The 24,108-nt window shown below is 38.1% G+C and overlaps 1 protein-coding gene across 1 annotated transcript in view; it reads right to left on the bottom strand.

Moving 5' to 3' along the window:
- The window catches only part of ESR1 (estrogen receptor 1), a 154,982-nt gene that overhangs the window by 73,741 nt on the left and 57,133 nt on the right, over positions 1-24,108 (bottom strand). Inside the window, 1 exon segment of the mRNA XM_027906936.1 lies at positions 3,618-3,808. Coding sequence (XP_027762737.1) covers positions 3,618-3,808 — 191 coding nt within the window.

Below are 24,108 nucleotides of genomic sequence, written 5' to 3' on the forward strand. Positions count from 1 at the left end.
AATGTAATTTTTTAGCAGATGGGAGAACAAATCATTAGAATAAGCCTCTCTTGTAAGAAAGTTCTTGAGCCCATAGATAATGGCTGGGCATCTCGTAAACTATTCAATTCCATCAAGTTACTGGGTTCTGTAGATGGATAGCATATAAAGTTTATATTGAGAGAAGAGCAGACTAAATAATTTAAAGGTCCTTTTTGGTCTTACAATCCATAAATATTTTAGTAGAGAAGTACAGTGTGCTGTGATGTGACTGCTTGTTATGCTTCTGGAATCAAGTCACTTGACCAAGTACACTCCTGAAGGCTACGTATGCTGGGTGAAGAATAAAGCACTCTTCTATCACCAAGTAACATGGTATTCCTGATGTCATATGACTTTTCTTTTCCATGAAAGATTGTACATTGATATCTGCCTGCAATGAGATTTCTCAAAAAAAGCTCCCAAATCACTTCTGGGACATAAACTAGCAAAATAGACTGACAGGCAGTCTCAGGAGGGAGTTGAGGTTTTCTACCAACCATCTGTTGTTTAAACAAAACTGAAAAGTTGCACATATAGAGACAGTTCATAATTCAAGTCACCTTTTAAGCTTTGACTCTTTGACAACAGAGAATAAAAACTTAGCATTTAAAATTCACTAAATATTACCAGACATATTCCAGTTCTCTTAGAAAAAAAATAAAGCTATCTATCTTCACCTCAGGTAAGTTCCAATGCAGATGTGAGTCTTCACAAAATTTAAATATATACTTATGCAGGTAAGTATAGATACCTCAGATATCCCTACCAGATACAAAAAAGAAATTGATTACCAATAGCTTGTTCATGTCTGTCCTTACTTTTTCCTGAGGTTCTAACTAAAAACTATATAGAATATTTGACTACAGTCTGTTAGGGACATCAAAATTCATTATAGCAATTTTCCTATGAAATCTCTGCTGAAAAGTATTGAAATGATCAATCAGCACAGCACCTATGTATGTACTGAGAAATATAGGTAAGCAAAGAAAAAGAGTTGTGCAGTTATCTTGCATTTCAAGAAAGACACGCTATAAGCACACCCAAAAATCTTTGCTGGAAGCATTACTTTTGTTTATACAAACAAGTCCTGTGAACCTCAATATTGTTTAATCATAAAATTCCTGTAAGATTTTTTCCAATTTTTTTAGGAATGCACAACATATATACAATGCAGTATATATAATAAATCACAAATATGCACAATATTTTTATACATATTTTTTATACATACATCGAGATATATATATAGCATTCATTCCTAGCTATCTGATCACAACCTATTTAAAATTATCATCTGCAAGGTAAATGCATATTTTTACATCTATTCTGTATCAAAAAATAACTGTCATTTTCATAAATTAGACACATGTCCAATGACAACGTGTAATTGCTGAAATAGCAATTGGAGATCTCTTCCAAAGCCAGCAGAAAACTCAGAAGATACTTAGTTCATCAATACTGGGTACCTATGATTTTAAAAGTTCCTCAGAGGACCTTTCATACCATCTGTGATCAAGTGATCAGAATTCTCTCGTAAGTACATAAGTACTCATATTCTTGAATCATTTCATTTATAATAGTGGATGTAATTTTTTACAATAACTGTTAATCACAAAGGAGGTGGATCAATGGGAAAAAGTAGAAAGGAGTTTAACAAATGGGATCAGAAGTCTAGCAAGTATGCTCTACTGAAAGAACTTGGTTTGTTTAGTCTGAAAAAAGAGAAGACTGAGGGAAGATATGATAACAGCCTCAACTATGTAAAAGGTTGTTGTAATAAGCCTTATTCATGCCCACAACGGATAGGGCAAGAAGTAAGGAGCTTAACATAGAGAAAACATGACTTGAAGATAAAGAAAGGTATTTTATGGGATACTGGAAACTTAAGCTTTAAAAATTAAAAGCTTGCCTACTTAAAAATTATGATAAATATATAAATGTAGCAAGAATTCAATTTACTAACTAGGCTTTACTGTAGCACAAACAGATAACAGTTCCATTGTGGTGGACCACATTTGTCTACATGGAGAGCAGGGCAAAACCACCAAGTGCTGACAGCAGAACCATGCAGCTCAATGAAAGAGTCAGATTATTTTCTTCTTCTGTTATGACCAAGAATTGAAGATCCATGCTGTGAAATTACTTTATAACTCTTACTTTTGTTTAAGACTATTTCCACTTTGTTGTGACTTAGTTCAGTTCAAGCAAAAGGACAGAATTTCAAAAGGCTAAGAATAATTCTGATTCGGGCAAGGGAACTGAAAACTAAAAATATCAAAAAACACATTAAGGGAGTCATTCTAGCCATTCTCCTGACATTGCAAGTTAAAGTAAATTATTCTGATGTTAAGAGAAAAGCATTTCACCCTTTTTTCCTCTAGTGTTGTCTACTATTAACCTCTGGTTCTAACCACTTGCTTTTTTAAAAATCATTTCACTGTGTCAGAAAAAGCAGAATTAAGAGCAACTATTAACTTATCATTGACATTTAGACAATTCCATCAATCTCCACCCTGAAGCCAGTCTTTCACTTCTTTCTTTAAGGCAGGAAAAATTCTGAGTTGAATGCTGGAGGTCTTATTTAACTCAGAACTAGTCATGCAAAAAAATAGGCAATAATCACACCTTGCAATATGAGGTAAAAACTGTTCCTCACTATGTTTACTTCAGAACAGGAGTAAAAGGAATTTTTGTGCCTTTATATCACCTGGAGATTTAAAAAACTATAGAAATCTATGTAAAGCACAGCAGTCTACCAGTTTTCTCTTTGAAAGGAAGAAATCTCTTTTATTTGCTTCTCCAAAATAAAATGTAGATACTGAACAGTACCTGCATTTTCAGTAGATTATAATTACTTCTCACTCAATTTAAGAAATGTCGAACAAAGTAAAAAAAAGCATCCATTCCACAGAGGGATAGCCATTTAAATAAAAAATTATCTCTGTCACAGTAATTCACGGTTTTTGTTTGTTAGAAGGCCTTTAATACACTTACCTTTTTAGCCATGACAAGACCATGTACTAAACCAATCTGTGTATAGTTCAAAGCCCTGCTTTGTTGACAGGCACAAATGTTATTTCATCAGTCCTTTTCAATATTGGTTCTCAAAAGACATCTAACATCTTCAAGGAGTTGAGACTTGAACTGAACCATCTGGCTAATGGAGCACTACATTAAGATTAATAAATCAACCAGCATGAATTAATCATCTGACAGGGAATTTTTAAAATATTGCTTTGAATAGGAACATGATCACAAAGGAGAGATATGCATAGCCTGTAAGAGCCATCGTGATCCAATAAAGATTTTGAAATCAGATTTTTCACCGCCTCCATGGTCAGATATACTTTAAGAAATGACAACACAAAGAAGCTTTTCTTTCCTTCACTGAGGTTGGACTAAATAACAACCTATTATTTACCTGCTAGAACTGTTCCCCAAATACAGAACTACAAATATATGGGAGAGCACAGCAACTGCTAATGAAAACCCAGTAAATGTCACCATCCTGGGCTCAGGCTGCAATCTCAAGTAGCTTCAGTTTCCTCAAGAGTAAAGAGTAAGGATGACTCACTTGATTATTATCACTTTATTACCTTGAATACTCCTTTTGAAGAAAGCTTTGCATCCCTCACAAGACCAGACCCCATAATGGTAGCCTGAAGCATAGTCGTTGCAGACAGCACAGTACCGAGTTTCTTTGGTGGATTCCATGGACAGGCTCCCTTTCTCATTGGTACTGGACATCCTCTCCCGGATGGTGTGGCGCCTGTTATCAGAGCTTGGCCTGTTGATAGCAAAAAAAAAACAAAAACAAAAACAAAAACAAGCATAGTTCTTTCAGGGAGGTTAAGCCTCATCCACTGCTTCAGATTGTAAGAAAGAAGCACAACAGATCTAGTTTGAAAACAACAGGTGGACAAAAGAAAAAAACTCTTTTATTACCGTCTATCCTTTTCTAGTTGGAAAGGTGTAGAATCAGTAAGATATAGGGGAATTTCTCACAAATCAACCTGAAACTACTGGCCATTGTACCTTGAAAAATTAAAAAGCTATTAGATAAATTAATCAGTTTTTCTCTAGACATTACAAAGGAATACCAAAACACCAGCACTGCTTTGTGTACCTGCTCCTGTTCAAGGATTTCAACATGACTGCAATATCAGCAGCTAGTTTGAGAATATGCGTCAAAAATCACCTAACCATTGCACCTGAATTAGCTTAATTATTAACTTAAATTACTATATTATATACACTTAAGTTATTAATGAAGCTATTTTCAAGTGTTATTGCCCAACTAGAGATGTAAACATTCCTTAAATTGTCAAGATTAATAATGCATTAAACAGTCTCTATTCTCATTACAATACCACTTTCATAAAAATTAAGAAGGGGTTTTAAGACAAAAAAAAATTGTTGCCAAAGAATTTTTGTTCCAGTGATACACATTGCTACACATGTACTACACATAATAGACATGCTAGACATGCACGCAACCCGCATGTGCAGTATGCTGCTGAATGAAAACCAAACAAATCAATAGTGTAAACAACAGTGAATTCACTCCTACTGAACCTGGTAAGAGGTTATTATGGGTAGCTGCTGCAGGCATGGTACACAGTATTCAAAAAGGCAAGAGGATGTGAAATTACCAAGGGAACCAGCAATGAACTCTGGGATTGCCCCTGGAAGGCAAACAATTCTTGCAAAACGTGCTTTCCAATAAGAGAAAGATTGTCTACAGATTGTCCATGAGACAAATACCGTTGGGTGTGACAGCACCAGACAAGCTAAAGCATGAAGAATTCTACTGTTTACAGTAATTACTCACTTGCCATGCATGCTTTAATTGCTCATTAGTAAACAGGTGGCTCATATCTCCCTAGAGTCCCAATATTTCCTCAAACACATCCTGGTTTTGAGCCTAAGAGACTCTCTTTTGAGTTCTTCTTAATACCTCATTTTGCCTTACTCCCTTCTTCAGAGCAGCAAAACTTCCTGAGTTTTGATGAACCAAGACATCTGGTACCAACCACGTCTTCCTGCTTCAAGCCTGTATTCCCCAGCAGCTTTCTGATTTCTCTAGGTATGTCCAATTATCCTTTCTCATCCAGCCTAAGTACCTTGACATCTCCTGTAGCAGTACACCTCAGCATCCAAAAGCTTTCTACCAGCCAAAGGTAGCTTGACACTCTGATATGCTCTTCTCTCAGCCATCCCCTTGAAACTTTGTATATATAATTTCTGTTCCCAAATATGATATTAATGCAAAGCTGCTCAGGGAAAATACATCAATTAGAGAAACAGGAAGCTTTACCATGTTGGATTGCAGAAACTGCTGCTGGCATCTTCCAGGAAAACTGCATTTTTAAAACCAAATGTTCTTTGCCAAAACTTATGCATCAACTAATATTGAAAATGTATTTATTTATTTTTTTCCTCTTTTTTCCTTTTTTTTTCTCCTTTTTTTAATTTTTATTTTTCTTGGGACTGTGCAGAAGTGAAGAAACTAAATGGTGAAGCTCTGACATGGCACAACTCTGGCTTTTTAGTGAGACAGGAAAACTGGAGTGTGTCACAGCTATGACAACATGATTTTATGAAACTAGGCAGGGAAAAGAAGTCCTTGCATATTTTAGATGCTAAAATGTTAAAAAATTAGAAATGTAAAATGCAAAAAGTTAAAACAATATCATAAATCAATCGTTATGGATACAACACATACATTGTCCATGTAACTACCTTTTCCAGCCACCAAACCTAGGTAGTTTCTTTATTCTTCTCAAGGTCCTGAATCTTTCTTGGAATTTGCTTTATCTCAGTGCCTCATTTATTTTTTTTTCTTCAGAGCTGTTGTTTCTTACCTTCTCCACCCCAGTCTTCCCTGCCTGCAGCTATATCACCTCTCTCAGTACAACTTTAAATAAATCACATTGTGGCTTTTTTAGCATACATATTCTTAGGTGTATATAACTACAAGAATGCTGTAAATATTTGAAGAAAACCAGCAAGCAATAGGTATGCATGATGATTTGACAGATATTCCTAATTCTTGATTATTTTCTCAAAGCTGATACAAATATGCATGTTATACAAGGTTCCCAGAACTATTTTCACATCAATAAGAAGTACAAAGAAATTACAATTTTATGAAGTTTAAATGTTATCTTTTTTTTTTTTTTTAAAAAAAAAAAAGCACTTTAAAAAACAGTACCAAAAAAATTTCAAGTTTCAAAAAAATTACTTGTTTTTGCAGGCATGTAGCAGTTTTCCAACATCAGACATGCATACACCCTTACTAAAGCAATCCTGGTTTCCTAGTTGGCTACAAAAGAATACACTTTAATAAGTAAAACCAAAATAAAGAAATACCAAAAAGTATCAATCATCCCTGATTTATCAGTCCAGATAAATTAAAATTTCACCTTTTCAGAACATTTGCTTAGATCAAGCCTAGGTTTGCAAATACATTTTTACTTAAATTATATTTAAGAATAAAATATGACTGGAAAATGGCCTGAAACAACAAAAAAAAAGCTTTTTCCAATGTAGAACGGATAAGAAATTTCATTTAATATGTACACACCAAAGAAAATAAGCTGCATAAACATTAAAAAAGAAGATGCATTAAGAAGCAAAGACAGATATTTTGCCATGCTGTGGCAAGTCTCTTCCACAGGTTCTATCCATCCTTAGTCCCACAATGAGGCTACTGTTTCAGAGGGAGGCTGCAGTGAGACAGTACCCTCCTTGTTCGCCAACACAGGGTCTGCCATAGCAGGGATCAGAGGCAGATGGGGAAGCAATGCTGTTGCTCACACCTGCCCATGATTCCCACGTGTTTCATATTTGACTGAGGCCTCCACTGGACTCCAGCACACAAACTTGTTACGTTGAAAGAACACTATAACTCTGTTAGCACAGACCTTCACAAAGCAAAATGAATCTAAAGATGACGCTGCTGGCTTCCCACTCCAGAATCACTGCCACTCGAGCACCATTTGGGCAAAGGTTTGCAAACTGGCCCTGCAGAGTCATCACATTCAGGTTTTGGTGAACCACAGTGAAAAGCACACTAAAATACTCCTACCCTCATCTTCCCCAGAAATAACATCCTGCCACCCCTTTCCATTTATAAAGTGGGAATAAAAGCTGGTAATAAAGTCTAGTAATTATCAGAGTAGAAGAAGAATTATTAGAGTAGGAGGAAACCTTTTTTGTGAAAAGACTATCCCCATAACACAGAGATTGCTAAATCAAAATAACGTATCAGATTTCATCCAGAAATCAACTCCTAGTTAGTGTACATCACAGACCATTCATGCTGTGTTCTTACAAAAACATAACAACCTGCTCTTCATCCTCTTTTCACTTAGGTTCCAAGAGTTAGTCTTTTGAAGAACTTAGTACAACAACCTAACCCAGCTTTAACAATGTCGGCAAGATCATCATCCCCAAAATACAACCTTTTCTACAATTTCCTTTGTAATCTATGCAAAAATAAACAAACAACAAAAACCCAAACAAACAAAACAAAACAAACAAAATACCAAAATTTCTTGTCAACTATGCTTACTAAAGAAAAATGCAAATCAAAAAGTCCAGTTAAACCCTCTCTCCAAGGCCCTCACTGAAACAGAACAGATTAGATGCAGCGAATAGATGAGGAGAGGAAATACTGACATAAAATAACAAGAAGAGACAAAATGGAGAATGACTTTAAAAATAACAGAAGAGATACGTGAAGGTCAACTAAGAAAAAAATCACAAGGAAACCAGATGAAAAATGGCAGGTCTCAGTGTAAGAAAAAGAAAAAAAATATAACTGACAGGAGAAAAATGTAAAAGAAACAAATGAGGAAAAGTTATATAAAAGTTGAATAATAAAATAATCTTCAAATAGTGACAGTATTTCACAATGTATCAGCAAATGCATTTTGTAGTCTGACAACACTGAAATGTTTTCTTTAGAATTAGAATAAAATAAAAGTTTATTTGGTAACTAAAATAAAATAACTTATGCAAAATATCTCAGTATTGATCAAGTAATGGTAATGTTGAGGACAGGCTCTGTCAACGTGAAAACAAAAGCTTATCTGCTTAGGTCACCAAAACTTATTTGACATGAAATTAAACATTTCCTTTGGCATTAGTTTTATCATCTTCCTTCATTCTAAACTCTGATTAATTTTAAAATGAGTGACGGAAATGCTACATTTGGATATGCCAAAATTAAACCATGCCATGTCTGCAGAAAAATATCTACTAAAGTAGATATCTTCTGAAGTCAGTATACATTGGCACATTTTTTCAGCATTCTTAAAGCTTCATTTTTGACATATTTAACTTTGTTCTCAGATCTGTCACTAATATTTGCAGACTGGATAAGTCCAGAGTAGTGTGTCTATGCATGGTCACTGTGTGGTCCAGGACACCTCTAGCCCCATTTCCTGGAGGTTTGATTGATAACAGGGGAAGGGAGCTCAGATTCCTCATTCATGTGTCTAATACCTGAATTTGGAAGTTTTCAACACTTCCCTGTCCCATATGGTTATAAATGTGAGCTAATAATTTTGCAGCTGGCCACCTTGACAACATAGAAATTTGCCCAACGTTCTGAAAAATGTGGAAGCTTTTTTGGGGATGGTAGGGATGAGTTTTAGAGGATAGTACTTAATCTATTTGTCATTTCAATGGGTCTAAAATTCAAATTCATTGGAATAAATACTGAGAAATTGGTTCTCTTTCATTTTGTTTCTCCATGTCTCTAAGCACTGTTGGAATCCAAACTACAAACTCACAGTGCTACTCTGTCTCTGAGGGTTTTTTCCCTGATTGTTCAGTGTCTGGTGTCTTGCTATAGGCACACTGTCTGAATTCAGAATTAAGTTCCTTCCAGTATTTCCATGCCACTATAGCAATTCAGCAGCTGACAAGTGTTAATGAATGTATTTTTCCAGTACTCTTCTGCATTGAAAGGATAAAAAATGACACTGAGAGAGATTAGGGTCAAAAGTATATACTGAGTTATGGGCAACCTGAGTTTTTAACTACTCACCATTAACTAGCATTTTGAATGTTCAGAGTGCTACTTTCCTTGTCTGCAATTGCAAGGGTGAATGTTCAACATTTACATGAATCAGACTATAGGACTACCATTGTGCACAAAGAAAATTACAATACAATACAAGAATACTTGTGAAGATTTTGATTTAAATTATTTCTGAACTTTACAGAAGCATCTGTGGCAGAATTAGACAGATAATTTAGTTCTTCAGGCTAGCAATCAGCTGTGTCCACATGATAATCCTTGAAATTTTTGCCTCTTTTTTTTTAGTTATCAGCCTTTGCAAGAAATGAGGAGAGAATTTATATATATCACTATTTAGCATGACACATTCCAGACTTGATCCTTTTTGTATACTGGAAGAGCATCCCACTTATGATAACATTATAAATATGGAAATTATTATTATTATAATAATCACAAAGGCAGAAAGGGACCAAATAAGATTTGCACAGGTCACCTTGGCTTGGGCTTATTAAAACTACAAGTTTGCAACTAATGTTTTTTCTGCATGTAGCTTCTCACCTTCTAAAGAGGACATCTAGAAAAACAAACATTTTAGCCTTCTGCCTCATAGTCTCGGACAGCAGAGCTGGGTTGTAGTGAAAAATCTCACTTTGTCACCTGCCTTTACATAGCAAGTGATAGCAGATCATTCTCATTCCCCAGCAGCAGAGATGGGATGCCAATGATACCTGCTAACTGTTGTAGTGACACTACAAGTCCTTTATTATATTCCTGTTTAGGAGAAGAAGCAAAAGCTACTAAGTACACAGCGGTTGCTGTCACTGCTGTCAGTGGCATGCCTGCTCTGTCCTCCTCTTCTTTGTTAACTGCTCTCATTTAGACCACCCATCCCCTCTTTTCCCATTCTTACACTTACCTTCATCTTCAAGTTTTTCCTTCCAGACCCAGTCTCCCCGTCCAGAAAGGACAAACTCCCCTCCTCTGGTGCCTAAACTGACTCTGCTTGGCTACTTCTTTCATGCCTAGACTTCCTGCAGGCATTTCATCCAAAGTTCTCTTTCTCCCTCTATCACTACTCATTTACTTCATGTCCTGGGCAGGAAGGTTCCACTCTTCTGCTCTCTGCACCCCCAGCAACTCAGTCTGCCATGATTACTTAGCTGCTGTTAATCTTAATATATAATCCTTTTTTCCTTTGACCTGACCCACCAGCTGCACAACCAAATACTGAGATTTGTAACTAGAGAAGATTTGACGGACCTCAGAGTTGCCATTTCTTGACCACATATAACTTGTTCATCATAAAAAGACATAACTATGTATTTTTTACCAAGGCTGAAATTAAAATTTCTGCAATTCTGTGATGAGAAGCTCATTACAAGTACTATGAACTATCAACAAGAAAAATTATGAAGTTCCAAGTCAGCCCAAATAGAATTAAAATACATAAATAAAAAACTCAAATGAGCATATATTTCTTTATAATACTTTTAAAGCCATGAAATTTCATTTATGTATAGGGCCTTGCCTCATATGGTTTGTAATTCTGTCTTTTCTCTCTGGAGTGGGACTGTTCCTTTCAGAAGGTAAGCCTTCATCTCATCACCACTCCCCATAGCCTGAGGTTCAGTGTAGCAGGACACTTTTCCCCTGGGATAAAATGAAGGCCAGAAACACATCTTTCAAGAAGCAATTAAGAGAGGCCATGCAAGCAATAAGGTTTGATATACGTCATACTACTTTTGTGCCAGAATTGAGCTTCTGAAACAAGAAAAAGCACTGTCAGAAAAGAAAATTTCTCTCTTTCAATTTTCAAGGAAAAAATATTTACTGTGGGATTTCCATTTTGAAGAAATCCAGATTTTAAAAATATTTGACAGAAAGATATTCAAACACCAAAACTTTTCTTTTCACGCAATATACATTCACAAAGAAAAAAATATGTCTATAATAAGCAAAAAGAATGTACAGATGCATCCATAGGTACTATTTTGCCATGTTAAGTGGGAGAAGCTGCTGCAATCTCAACACAGTAGTCAAACTGCCCTGCAGTCTCAATGTGACATGTGAGATCAACAAACCCACAGAAATTACACAGTCTGCAACCACTATATACTAGCATTCAGCACAGACAGAGCATCGCTTAAGACTGTATATCTCGACTTGCCACACAGGAACTTGTTTTAACTTGCTCTTACAACATTTCCATTGATTAAGAGTCTCTCTGTGAACTGTTTGCTGCTTCACTATCTAATGGCCAGCCCAAGTCCTCTCCACGTTTGCCCTCAGCTATTTCCAGTTAGCCCAGAGAACAACTCAGACGCTGCTGCTCTTTTTGTACACATTTTCCCTCTGAAAGATTCCTACTATGCCACCTCTCTGCCTCCAGCCTTTCTTTCAGTCTCCTCTAATTCTCATGCCCTCTTGCTGCTCTTTTAAGGACTTTGCTTTCCTCTTAGTGAGCATAAAAATCTGAGAGATCTTGTCCCAAAAAATCATATTGACCTGTTCACATATTTTTCTGTTCATAGAACAAAATCTGACTTTTCTGCAAAAGATTAGTCTGTTGACTTGCATTTAGCTTATGATCTTCTCTACCACTTTAACTATTTTTTATTCTGCAATCCTTTTTCCTTCTTAGTAATTCCCCAGTTACCGTACTTGTGCATTAATTTTCTCCTTCCCAAATGCTGGATACTGCACTGATCCTTAGTGAATTTGAAAAATACGTAATGTTTCAGATTCTGTTGTGGTAAGCACCACTAGAAAAATGTTCACGTACATACATTTCAAGTGACTCTTTTACAGATTTCTGTTTCCTATAAAAACTGGCAGATTACTTTCAGTTATTTAAAAATTAATGGTACTGTCTGATTTTGGGGGTAAAATCTCTGCAAATTATTGTTCTGATGTATCTTTTGAATCCATGCTCAGTGGATGATCCCCTACTCCTTAAGGAAAAACACCAGTGGAATAAATACTTTGATCCCACTCCCAGGATCCAAAATAATGACCAGTCAACTTGCTCAGGGTTTATCTGCCCATTTCTACCTCTTGCCAGGTGCAGTTTTGCCTGGGCACTATCTGCCCCTGACACCAACCCTAATCCCAACGACTCTGCTATATGAAGAGTTATATAATCTGAGGAGCCTCATTCTGCAAGCCAAATTGAAAGAAAAACCTGCTGACAGACAAAGTGCCTCTGGGCACTGCACAGCTACAATTTACTGGCAGCAATACTGAGTTGGTGTGTGGTTGTGTGGCTCTGGGGAGAGATGCAACAGGGGCCTGAGTGTGGCAATCAGCTGTGCCACAAGTGTGCCAAAGTGGAGCGCTCAGCAGGCAAACACTGGAAGCACATCTCACTTTAGTGTAAACAATCTGAGAAATAAAACATGTTTGAAAAGCTGAAAGCATGAACAAACCAAAAGGCCAGCTTCAGCTAATCTCTGGTGTACATTCTGTACGACTTTTACACTTTTAGAAATATCTAGTCACCTTTGTCTCCATTAAAGTTATACTAAGCCTTGAAAACTCAGATGAAAAGTTGGACCCCTGCATTTCTTACAGGAGTCTTAGAATTATAATACGGCTTTGTGAAAAGGCTGAAGTTTAACCTTTCATAACACATACAGAAAAAATCTTTTATCCAGCTTTCACTGTTCCTAGTAAACGTTCTTCAAAGTTACCCAGTCGCTAGGCTACTTTTTTTTCTTTCTTTAATGTTCAGATAAATTAGCACAATCCAACCATCTGGAAATAAAAGGTTAAGTGCACTCAATAGATTGGAAAAGGGTATTTCAGGAAGTGCTGTCAGATTCTTATACTTACCACCAGACTATTTCAAAGGTAAGTGCCAGCAAAAACACAGGAATTAGTCATAAATCTTTCCTTACTATGCCTTTATATTACTTTTATGTGCTCAAGTGTTCCTTTTATTCTTGGGCAAGCCCTCTTTCCAAATATTTCAGATGCACACATTAAGTTTAAGCAATTATGCAAAGCTTCATTAAATTCCTTGGAAAATCTTTCAATGACCAACATTAAACAAGACATTTTTTAAGAAAAATACTTGCGACATTTAAATTTTCTCCTTTACATCAACCTCAAAAGACTGTTAAATAGGTATGCACATTGTATAACAAATTGATACCACTGTTTCAAAAATTCCAACCTAAATCAATCCAGCATTTCAAATGACATTTTTTCAGAATGAAATCTTAAACTGAAAGTGTAACTTTAAGGGGTATGCTGCATTTGAAAATGAACTTTTGAAACAAAACACTGGCACAGCCACATATGGTCACAACAAAGAAATCAGAGGACTCTAGGCCGCAGGAAAATAAACCCTAGTGAAATAAAAGACTACTTAAAGTAGTCATCAAAGTTCATCAAAGTGCACACAGACCTTTTGAACCAGCGAGAGAAGAGACAAAAATGTTTTCCCAAACAGAAACACCCAGGTCATATACAAGCAGCTCTGTGCCAGCTGCCAGTAAGAATACAGGAAAAAAAAGACTAGGCATGGGTGCTAAGCCTCAAGACGTGGTATGGGCAGCAGAGAAAGAATAAGGCACACCTGCATGTAAAAACACTTGTTTTTACTTGCCCCAGAAAATATGACTTATCTTCAGCTCCTTGTTCTTGTCCCAAAACAGAAATCCCTAAGAACAGAGCCTCTGCAGTCCTTTGGACTAACAGGTGCACAATTTAGGGTTCAGTGAAAATAAAAAATAGTTCCTAAACATACAGAACCATTTGTGCTTAAGCCAATTTCATCAAAGTAAACTAATAATTATGTAAATTTATGCTAAAACTATGGAGAAGATTATTCTGGGAGATACTGAAAAACACCTGAAGGACAACATAGTCATTGGTCACAGCCAGCACATCTTCATGAGAGGAAAGTCCTGCTCATCAAACCTGATTTCCTTCTATGACAAGGTAACCCACCTAGTTGATCAAAGGAACCCAGCTGATGTCATCTTTTTGGATTTCAGTAAAGTTTTCCATACTGCCTCTCACAGGATCCTTCTGGACAAAACGTCCAGCACACGGCTGGATAAACACATGACCTGGTGGGTGAGAAATAGGCTCAGGAGTCGAACCCAGAGGGTAACAGTGAATGGGGTAACATCAGACTGGAGACCTGTCACTAGTGGGGTTCTGCTGGGCTCCTGCAGAGAGACCTCAACAAATCAGAGGACTGGGCAAATCACCAACCACATGAAGTTAAACAAGTGCCATATTCTGCCCTTGGGATGGGAAAACCCTGGATCTTCATACAGACTGGGGAATGAGAAGCTGGAAAGCAGTGCCACAGAAAGGGACCTGGGGGTCCTGGTCAATGGCAAGTTGAAACTGAGTCAGCAGTGCCCTGGCAGCCAGGAGGGCCAACCGTGTCCTGGGGGGCATCAGGCAAAGCATCACCTGTTGGTCAAGGGAGGGGATTGTCCTGCTCTGCTCTGCACTAGGGCGGCCTCACCTTGAATATTGTGTGCAGTTTGGGGTGCCTTAACACAAGAAGGATATAAAGCTATTAGAAAGTGTCCAAAGGAGGGCTACAGAGATGGTGAAAGGCCTTGAGGGGAAGCCATATGAGGAGTGGCTGAGGTCACTTGGTCTGTTCAACCTGGAGGAGACTGAGGGGAGACCTCATTGCAGACTACAACTTTCTTGTGAGGGGAAGCAGAGGGGTAGACACTGATCTCTCTGGTGACCATTGACAGGACCTGAGGAAATGGCATGAAGATGAGTCTGGGGAGATTTAGGTTAGATTTTAGGAAAAGGCTCTTGACTCAGAGGGTGGCTGGGCACAGGAACAGGCTCCCCAGGGAAGTGGTCATGGCACCAAGCCTGTAAGGGTTCAAGAGGCACTTGGACAGTGCTCTCAAGCACATGGTGTGATTCTTCGTGTTGTCCTGTGCAGGGCCAGGAGTTGGACTGCATTAATCCTTTTGGGTCCCTTCTAACCTAGGATATTCTATGATTCTACTATTATATGGAACCCATACAATCCCCTGAAAACAAGCAGATTTATTTCCATGTAGGACATGAGTGCACAGCAGTATCAGCAGCAGATGAAAGCCAGTCCAAGTTTGCTACACTGCGTGTTGTACTACAATGCTCGATTGACAGCTGAAAAGACAGAGGGTACCAGTCCAAGCTCATCCCCACGTACAAGCAACATGCATCCCAGAAATTCAAACATGACTTGAAAGTCATATGCTTGAAAGTATAACAAGTGTAACAGATGGGGAAAAAGCTCATGGTCAAGTGTAACCGATCAAAGGGCAGGTTGAAAATGCATGACAGAAGGCAAACAAATAGCCAGTCTGAAAGCACGTCACACTACACCAGTATGGGACCAGTCACCGCATACAAGGACTGCATTTCACCTGCAGGGATGGGCTGCTAAAAGAGGTTACAGCACTCAAGTGCTGTCAGGCTAACAGAATACCTGTTCTTCGTAGCTGTAATATACTTCCCTTCCTCTGTTAATAAAAATTACTAACAAATTATGCAAAGCTTCAGTCGTGAGCAGTCTGGACCCTAGTAGGGAAAATGGAGACCTTACAGTAGCATGCTTTAGTTTGTCCTTTCAGTCAAAATAGAGGCAAGATGGATACACAGAAATAAGATGCCTCACAAAATCTTGGTAGTTTGTGGGGAAACATTGCTCCAGCAAAGTACTTGACTCACACTTGTCCTGTGGAAAGTGCTGAATTCAACTTTGCATGCCAATTAATTCTGTGAATATTCATAAACAGGAAACCAGGAGATAAACATGCTAGAGTTAGAAACACAGCAGTGGAGCCCATCAATACCATGTAGCCTACTTCTTAGTTGTGTTCTAGCTTTGAAGACCCTGTTGAAACACAGTGCCATGAAATATGGATGACCTATTACATTTGTCATAGAGGATGTCCAGAAACTGAAAATTACATAAGCTAGAAATATCATAGAATAATGGAATTATTGCGGAAGGGGCCTTAAAGATCATCTAGCTCCAACTTCCCTGCCATGGACAGGGAAACCTGCAACTAGCCCAGGTTGTTCAGAGCCCCATGCAGCCTGGTTTTGAACACCTTCAGGAGTGGAGAGTTCAGAACCGTGTAAGAAATAGTGAAAAAGAGAACCTGAACTGATTGTTATATAAAGGCTATGATTTGAGACACCCCCACCAAACTGATTTTCAAAATTTCTTAGATCCTACAGCTCTCTTTTCCCTCAAGGACAGCAGTAAATGTCCAGCATCTCTCTAAGTAAGTCTTAGACATCACTTCTGAAAATTTAGTGTAAAAGGCTACAAAGGCTGTCATTTTTCTTTATGTCCAAAAAGTAGAAACTGTAAACTGCTGCCAAACAGGCAGTCGTGCTCTTCATTTATTTCTGACCACAGACACTGAGGCCCAGAGTAGCAAATTAATGCTGTTGAACACAAAGTCACAAGACTTGAGACAGGGGAGGAGGCCAGAAAATGCAGGGTGAAGAAAGAAGGAACCCAATTGTGTGGTCATGCTAGTTTACTAATCCAGCCACAGGAATTGTGACCAGAAATGTGACAGGGGAAAGAAAAACTCCTTCAGTGACATCTTAATGTAACTAATGGTTACATTACAAGAGAATAAAGTATTAAAATGGCAGATTGAAAAACTGCACTGGGTTCTGGTCCTCATTCCTCTGTATCTTCTCTTTCCTGCTTGTAGAATGAAGATCCTTCTCCATGTGCAGGTGATCTCAGTCATTAGTACTCACCAAAAGTTTTATATATCCAAATTATCTAAATTATCCCCCAGTTAAATTATTTATTCACATAACATTCATGGATAAATTTGCATATGCTGACCATGCAATCAATAGTAAGCAAAGAGAACATGGCTCAGAAAATACACTGATGTAGCCAACTGCACATAACATATGTTTGCAACACTGCTTTTTGACATATATTTTGCATAAATTATGCAACAGTGTGTGAGGAATTAGGTCTGTGAGAAATATATCCACTTGCCTTTTGTGTTGGTGATAATTTTGTTTCAAGACACTAAGGAGTTGTATTTTGTTTTGGCAAATCCATGTCATCTATTTGTGTCATTTTTTATTCCTCACAGCAACAGAGAATAAGTTCAAGTGCTTCAGAGGTACCACCTCATTAATCTTCTCATTTTTTATTGTTGGTAGACTGTAATTGCTTCCTGGTCTTTAAATTACAAAGGAAGGAAAAAGTATATTAGAGAGACACATTAATTCAGAATTAAATGTACAGTATTATGGACACAACAGGTGCACTCCTGTCATGACATTTAAAAATATATCACCTGTTCACATGGGAGACCCTTAAAACCAATCTACTAGACACAAGGAACTCCTGCTGAATATTTATTTTCCAGATACGCATGCCTCTCACAAGTGAAAGGAAAAACATCCACCCAGGTTTCAACTTCTGTTTGTTGCATAATACTCTTTAATGGCTAACTTTTGCAGAAAGACCATCTATTTACACATTTCTAGCCAAAACATTCTCTGTTGCATAGAGCTGAATGTTGGAAGTGGATGTTGCACTAAGCTTGGCACAGCAAACCCATTAACCCACCATGGCCCAGTCCAAGCCTTGACTGGAAAGCAGGAACTCAGTGGAGCAGAGGCTGGCAGCTGATGGCAGTGCATCCCTCACTGCTGCTCTGGGAAGAGTTAGGAGCAAGTTACAAGAAAACACCAGGTTCTCATCTAGGCTTACTGTGGTATAAATATGGCCAAAATTAACGCTTGATTTTCAAATAGTCCATATATTCAAAAGTATATCTGGGCAAGGTGAAGCTCCGGGTCCTGCAGCTTGGGTTGCAAAAGTCCCATGCATCACTACAGGCTCGGGAAGAGTGGCTTGAGAGCTGCTCAGCAGACAGGGACTTGGGGGTGCTGGCTGACAACTGGCTGAACATGAGCCAGCAGTGGTCAAAGAAGCTGGCCAAAAAGGTCAATGGCATCCTGGCTTGTACCAGAAACATTGTGGCTAGCAGGCCTCATCCCCTGTACTCAGCACTGGTGAGGCCACACCTCAAATCGTGTGTCCAGTTCTGGGCCACTCACTTCAAAAAGGACATTGAGGTGCTGAAGTGAGTCCAAGGAAGGGCAAAAAAGCTGGCAAAAAGTCTGGAGCATAAGTCTTATGAGGAGCAGCTGAGGGAACTGAGGTTGTTTGGTCTGAGAAGACTGTCTACAATTATCTGAAAGGAGGTTTTAGTGACGTGGGGATGAGTTTATTCTGCCACGTCTCAAGTAAAAGGAGAGGAGGAAACGGCTTTAGGTTGTGTCAGGGAAGATTCAGATTAGATATTAGAAGAAAAAGTTCTCTGAAAGGGTGGTTAGGCATTGTTAGCTAGGCAAGTTAGCCAAGGAAGTGGTGGAATCACTGTCTCAAGTGTTCGTGGCATTTGGATGTTGCACTTGTGGATATGGTTTGGGGGTGATTGTGGTGGTGCTAGGTTAGCAGTTGGATGGGATGATCTTGAAGGTCTCTTCCAACCTTGATCATTGTGTGATTCTGTGATATCAAAAGTGTTCTATAAGACAAACAGGAAGATATTTCAATTACTGCCCATAAGCCTCCATTCTTTGGTTTACTTCTGGTTTTCTTACTTTGGTTTAATACTTTAATTTTATTCTAACCTTAATAAAAATATTTTGAAACATCAGTAACAGTTCTAAATTTGTACTGTCTTTCTTTATGTTTTCATCTAGCAATTCAGGTATTTACTTTTTAATTCAAGCATGACGTATTAGATATTCAAGCTTGAAACCATAGTCATTTCATTTCAAATATCTATTTATACAAATTTGCAGATCACAAAGCTAAAGAATTCTAACCAACATCTGTCTGTTCCCAAATCCAGAATCCAAAATCAGCTTCAGTCATCTTATGTTGGAAAAATAAGCCAACATTTCAAAAATTCTGAATGAAAATGTCTTAAATGTTTCTTCTTTCTCCAGCCTCAACACTGCTCTGCAAATCAGAATGGGAACTGCTACCCGAGACATATTCGTAATTCCTGTTTTCACTTGCTGATAACCCTGATAATCTTGCTGGAGAACCCTTTGCATTCCTACTCAAGAGCTCAGCTCCTTTCCATCTCCACACACTGGAGCACACATCCCACAAGAATTGAACAGCACAAGTGTTCCCATAGCGGCAGGCTTTGAAAGGTAAGTACACCCAACTCAGCATCATGGTGCAAAAGAGAAGGCTTGCTGCTGCAAGGAGAGATTTAGAGTATTCCATCCCTCTGCAAATGGCAATTTCAAGTTTAGCAGCAAGATTCCTAATGCAACATTTTATTTCTCCCTTAAAATCCATCGGTTCTCCTCAAAAATACTCAGTAGTAACAACAGGGAATTAATAAGATAGACTTGCAAAATAATGAATCACAATAGCTCAACCATTTTTTCTAGATGTTCTCATAATTACAAATTCATTTGGTCAAAAATACAGTTGAAATGGGCTTAGAGATTATATCTATGCAAAATCATATTTAATAGTAATAACTCTAGTGGAGTGATAATTCCATTCAGTATTAGACTTCAGTTAACAATACGAGAATTAATATATGATCATCTGAGTATCTGAATCTGTACTGAATTTCAAACCTACCTCAGGATCTCTGATTGCAGGGACAAATTAATGTTTTCTACATCATCTTGTACAAGACTCATTCCTTCTATACAGCAGCTGTGTACATGTATAGTAGTAGAAACAGCACCTCACACCTTCAGAACATCCAGGGATTAAATAAACAAAGAAAATAGCTTGAAAGTGCTGAGAGTACCAAAATGGAAATCTAAGGAACAGAAGTAGCTCTTCAATCTTCAATCGTTCCCCATGGCAGCTTTAGAGTACAGCCTAACACAGACAAAAAAAACCCTAACTGGACAGCATGCACCAGTCATTTCCCAGTTGCAGAAATAACAGTTCCAAACATTTCTGATTCCCAAGTAATGATTCACAGCATGCAGTAAATGAAACCTTCATTCCTTGACTATGCAGGGATGACTGAGGTTCACTAAAAAGCTAGTAATTTTAGATTTATTAAGCACTGAAACACTTTTTCATTAGATATATACTTCTTTTTTTATTTCTACTTAGCATATTTTAGTTAGACAAACTTATGTCTAGCATTACACTTTTCAAGGAGCCTTAGTTCTCACAAAACCAGTTTTGAATATCTCTCACACTTAGATAAAGTTGCAAAGAAAACTCTGATTTTGAACCTGGGATCCAGGATTAGCCATAGGACAGATATTGTTCTTATTTTTTAAAATTTGTCCCTTGATGCCATCAAAAAAGGACCAAGTAGTTGACAGATGCATATCTGAGGAATTTCTCTGGGACAAGGAGAATTTGCCCAAGTAATATGGTAACAAATTGACCCTAAAAAGACTACCTCCAGACTCCATCCATTTTAGGCTGCTACATGACTTAAACATGGCTCTCATCAGAATTCATGAAGTAGTGTCTTGGACTCCTATTCTCACTTATTTATTACCACATCTCCCCTGTAATAAACAAGACAAATCATTTTGCTCTTCTCTTTTGATTTTTAGTTTTGGAAAAACCTGGAAGGACCACACACAAAAGGGGGGCCAGTCTCTTAGCCAATGCTGCTTTCAGGTTGCTTGTCATTTCCAGACAGATCCACATTTGTTGACAATAAAGTGAAATAGAGAGAGAGGCAAGAAGTCATTTATGAGTCAGAAAATGGGTCATACATGAAAACAGCTTGAAGCTATTAATACCTAAAGCTGCCATTTAGAAGTTAATAGAGAAGTTGGTGCTAGTCATACAATGATGTTTTAGATCTTCTTGAAAAGGCAGTTTCTGGCCTAAGTAGTTTTCTTAAATGCTTTTGGGGGGAAATAAGGAGGGTCAGGGGGTACAGACAGCATTTAACATTTGCTTAGGTACTGATTTTTGTACCACAATGCATTCCTCTTCAGTGCTTTGCTGAAGTAAGGCCAGCAAGATCCTTCACCTTAAATAAAGAATACAATGAGCTGAGGGTCATATCTGAGAGTTCATGTCAGAAGTAAATTAACTCCCTGATTCTGTGCAGTCATCTCTTATCTACCTATGTAATAAACAAATGCTAGGTGGCTGAACATACAATTCCATGTGACTAAAGTGCAAATATACTGATGTTCTATTCCTTCTGAGAAATATTCTGAGTATGTATGTTTAACAAGCCTTTAAGCAATTTTTGTTCCATTTCAGATACTCTATTTAGTAATACCAGTGCTTGTTTCCAAAACCATACTCACTGACTGAGCACCTACTCAATATTCTGGTTCTTTCTACCCTTACTCATATGTTGCCTCGTGTCTTCTTTCTTATTCAAGCCTGCTCTGAAAAGAGTCTTGTCAATTTTTCACATGTGATTTTCAAGGGCACTCTTCATTATTACAGATGGGCCCTTCAGAGACACTAGTAAATGTTTGCTCATGGAGGTCCTGTATGGTAAAGCAGTAGTATCTTCATTTCACATGTTAAGACATTAGGCAGAGAGAGGGAAAGATCTATGGACACAAATTTAGTTCTGGCATATTTCAGCTTTGGGAAGGCTGATGTTACGATCTTACTGATGTAACTTCATTTTCACTATCCAGATGAGAAATACCAAGGCTTTAAGGAACTTAAACAACCAAAATCCAATCAGTCCTTCTGAGTGGCAGTTGGTGTTTCAGGAGTGATGGAAGCTTATATCTACAGCAACAGCATCTGCTACTTGGGCCATTAATGAACCAACAACTGGGCTAATCCATTACTTTCTGGGTAAATCTGTAACAGACAGGAACAAAATTCAAGAGTTGCACATTTCCGTTGGGAGGAAAATTGTTCTACACAGGCCCGCTTCATATTCCCTGTTTCTCCCTGGCAGCTGTTTTATTTCTCCATGTTTTGCAACACATACTTTAACTGTTCAAGTTGTGTTTATAGTCCATCCCCAGTTTAAGTCTCATTCTCTGAGAACCTTTACATTCCACAATTTTTCTCCAGCTCAGACTTCTTCTGGAGGTTCTCCTTCAGCTTACTTTTCTAATTCACCCCAAACTCTTCCAAGAACTAATACACTATCTATTTTCTACCACTAGAGTACTCCCTCTTTTCTTCATCCATGTTCTGTCTGACAGCTCACAACAGCCTGCTACTGTACCTCACCAGAGATTCAAGTTTCCACCTTACCAGACCTATCAGATTTCTTCAGTGTCCCCATTCTGTTCTTCACTGAGACCACCTTTATTTTCTCCTCAGCCTATCTTCCCATACTGTAAGCTCAGTTTTTCCTGCATTTTGTTGTTGTGACTTTTGCCAAAGACAGAAGAAGCAGAAAGACACTAAAATCACAAGGGAGACTAATTTTATTAATCACAGTGAAGTGACATACAGGCTGCCCAGATGAACTATAAGGTGGGTGTAAAATGACTGGACTGCTAGTCTCAGCAGACTTTTATCAGCAGTTCAAATTTGGCCAGGTTGCAGTAGCATTCATGTACAGTCAGAACTGAGATGAATATTTCATTACCAACAGGGATGAAGGGAGAAATTACACCCCTAGCAAGTTAATGACAGATACCAAACTGGCAGGCGGGGGGGATTCAGAGTGATGGATATACTGCAACACAAAGCTGCCAATCAGATGGACCTCAACAGGTTGGAATCTCAAGGAACATGCAGAGCAATGCAACTGGGATGGAATACCCCCCTGCAGAAATACAGAAGGGGCTGGGTTGTACTAATATAAACTTCTAAGGAGGCTGAGAGCAGAGCTTGGCAGTTGCAAAACTGCTTCTAATTGAGGCTTTCAAGCTGAAGAGAGCCTTTGACAAACTGGAGCACGTCCAGTGGACAACCACTAAGACGAGGAGGGGGCTGGAACAAATGGCTTATGAGGAGACGCTGAGAGAACTGAATTTGTTCAGTCTTCCAAAGGGAAGGCTGAGGCAAGATCTATTGCTGTCTTTCAACAGTACAAATGGAAGACTGAAGAAGAAGACAGAGCCACAGCATTCTTGGAGACACGCCATGAAAGGATGAGAGGTATCTGACACATCTCTGGACAAAGAATATTCTGATTATAGATTAGGATAACGTTTTTCACAGTGAGAGTGATTCGGCACTGTAATAGATTGCTTTGGGTGGACATGGAGCCACCAATCCTGGGTATCTACAAAACACAACTGGACAAGGGCCTGAGAAGCCTGATCTAACTTTGAAGTGAGCCTAGCTTTGAGTAAGATGTTGAGCAAATAATCCTCAAACTTACTTTCCCCTTCAAACTTACATTATTCTGTAACTCTCATTTCTCTAAGTAAGTGTCCTCTGCTCACAGCAATAACTGCAGAGAAACTCCTGTTGAAAAGCCACGTAGCTGTGCGATGAAGCAACATCATGCCTTTTGGGTGCTCTTGTAATCAGGTCAATATAGAATCACTGAGAAAGAATGGATGGTATATGAAATTTCATGTATTTTAGCTATGAAATGTAAACAAATTCCCACTGTGAATACTGAGATGTTTCAAGACTTTGTAGCTTAGAATTTCTTGGGGAAATAAAAGAAAAAGAACCCTGATTTGACAGCATTCCTCTAATACCAATTATCAGAGCTATCTCTATAATACAACGGTGTGTAGTATGTCCATTGAAAAGGTTTGGGTGTTTTTTCCATAAGTATGGCAAAATTTTCTTTTCCCTTCCCAATACTTAGAAAGTTGAGCCATTTTTGTCAAAACATATTAAAAAAATTTTACCTGAGACAATTATCTAACATAGAAAATTTAAGCCCAAACCAGACAATGTAAGTAACCAAAAAAGAGAGGAATCTAAGCAGACTTAATAATAAGCAGTGTTACTAGAACTGTCTGTAAATAAAGTTGAGTTTTACTCCAAGGTGTTTAAAATTTCTCTGCATAATCGGATTTATTTCCACTTTGTTTGGCTTCTTTTATTGATTGAATCAAGAAAAAATAGTAACTTAACTTCTTGACATGCAACCTGCGTTAGCAAT

This window comes from Empidonax traillii, unplaced genomic scaffold (assembly GCF_003031625.1).
Source record: "Empidonax traillii isolate 1590-97213 ecotype Southwest subspecies unplaced genomic scaffold, ASM303162v1 scaffold1377:size231680, whole genome shotgun sequence".
NCBI lineage: Eukaryota > Metazoa > Chordata > Aves > Passeriformes > Tyrannidae > Empidonax > Empidonax traillii.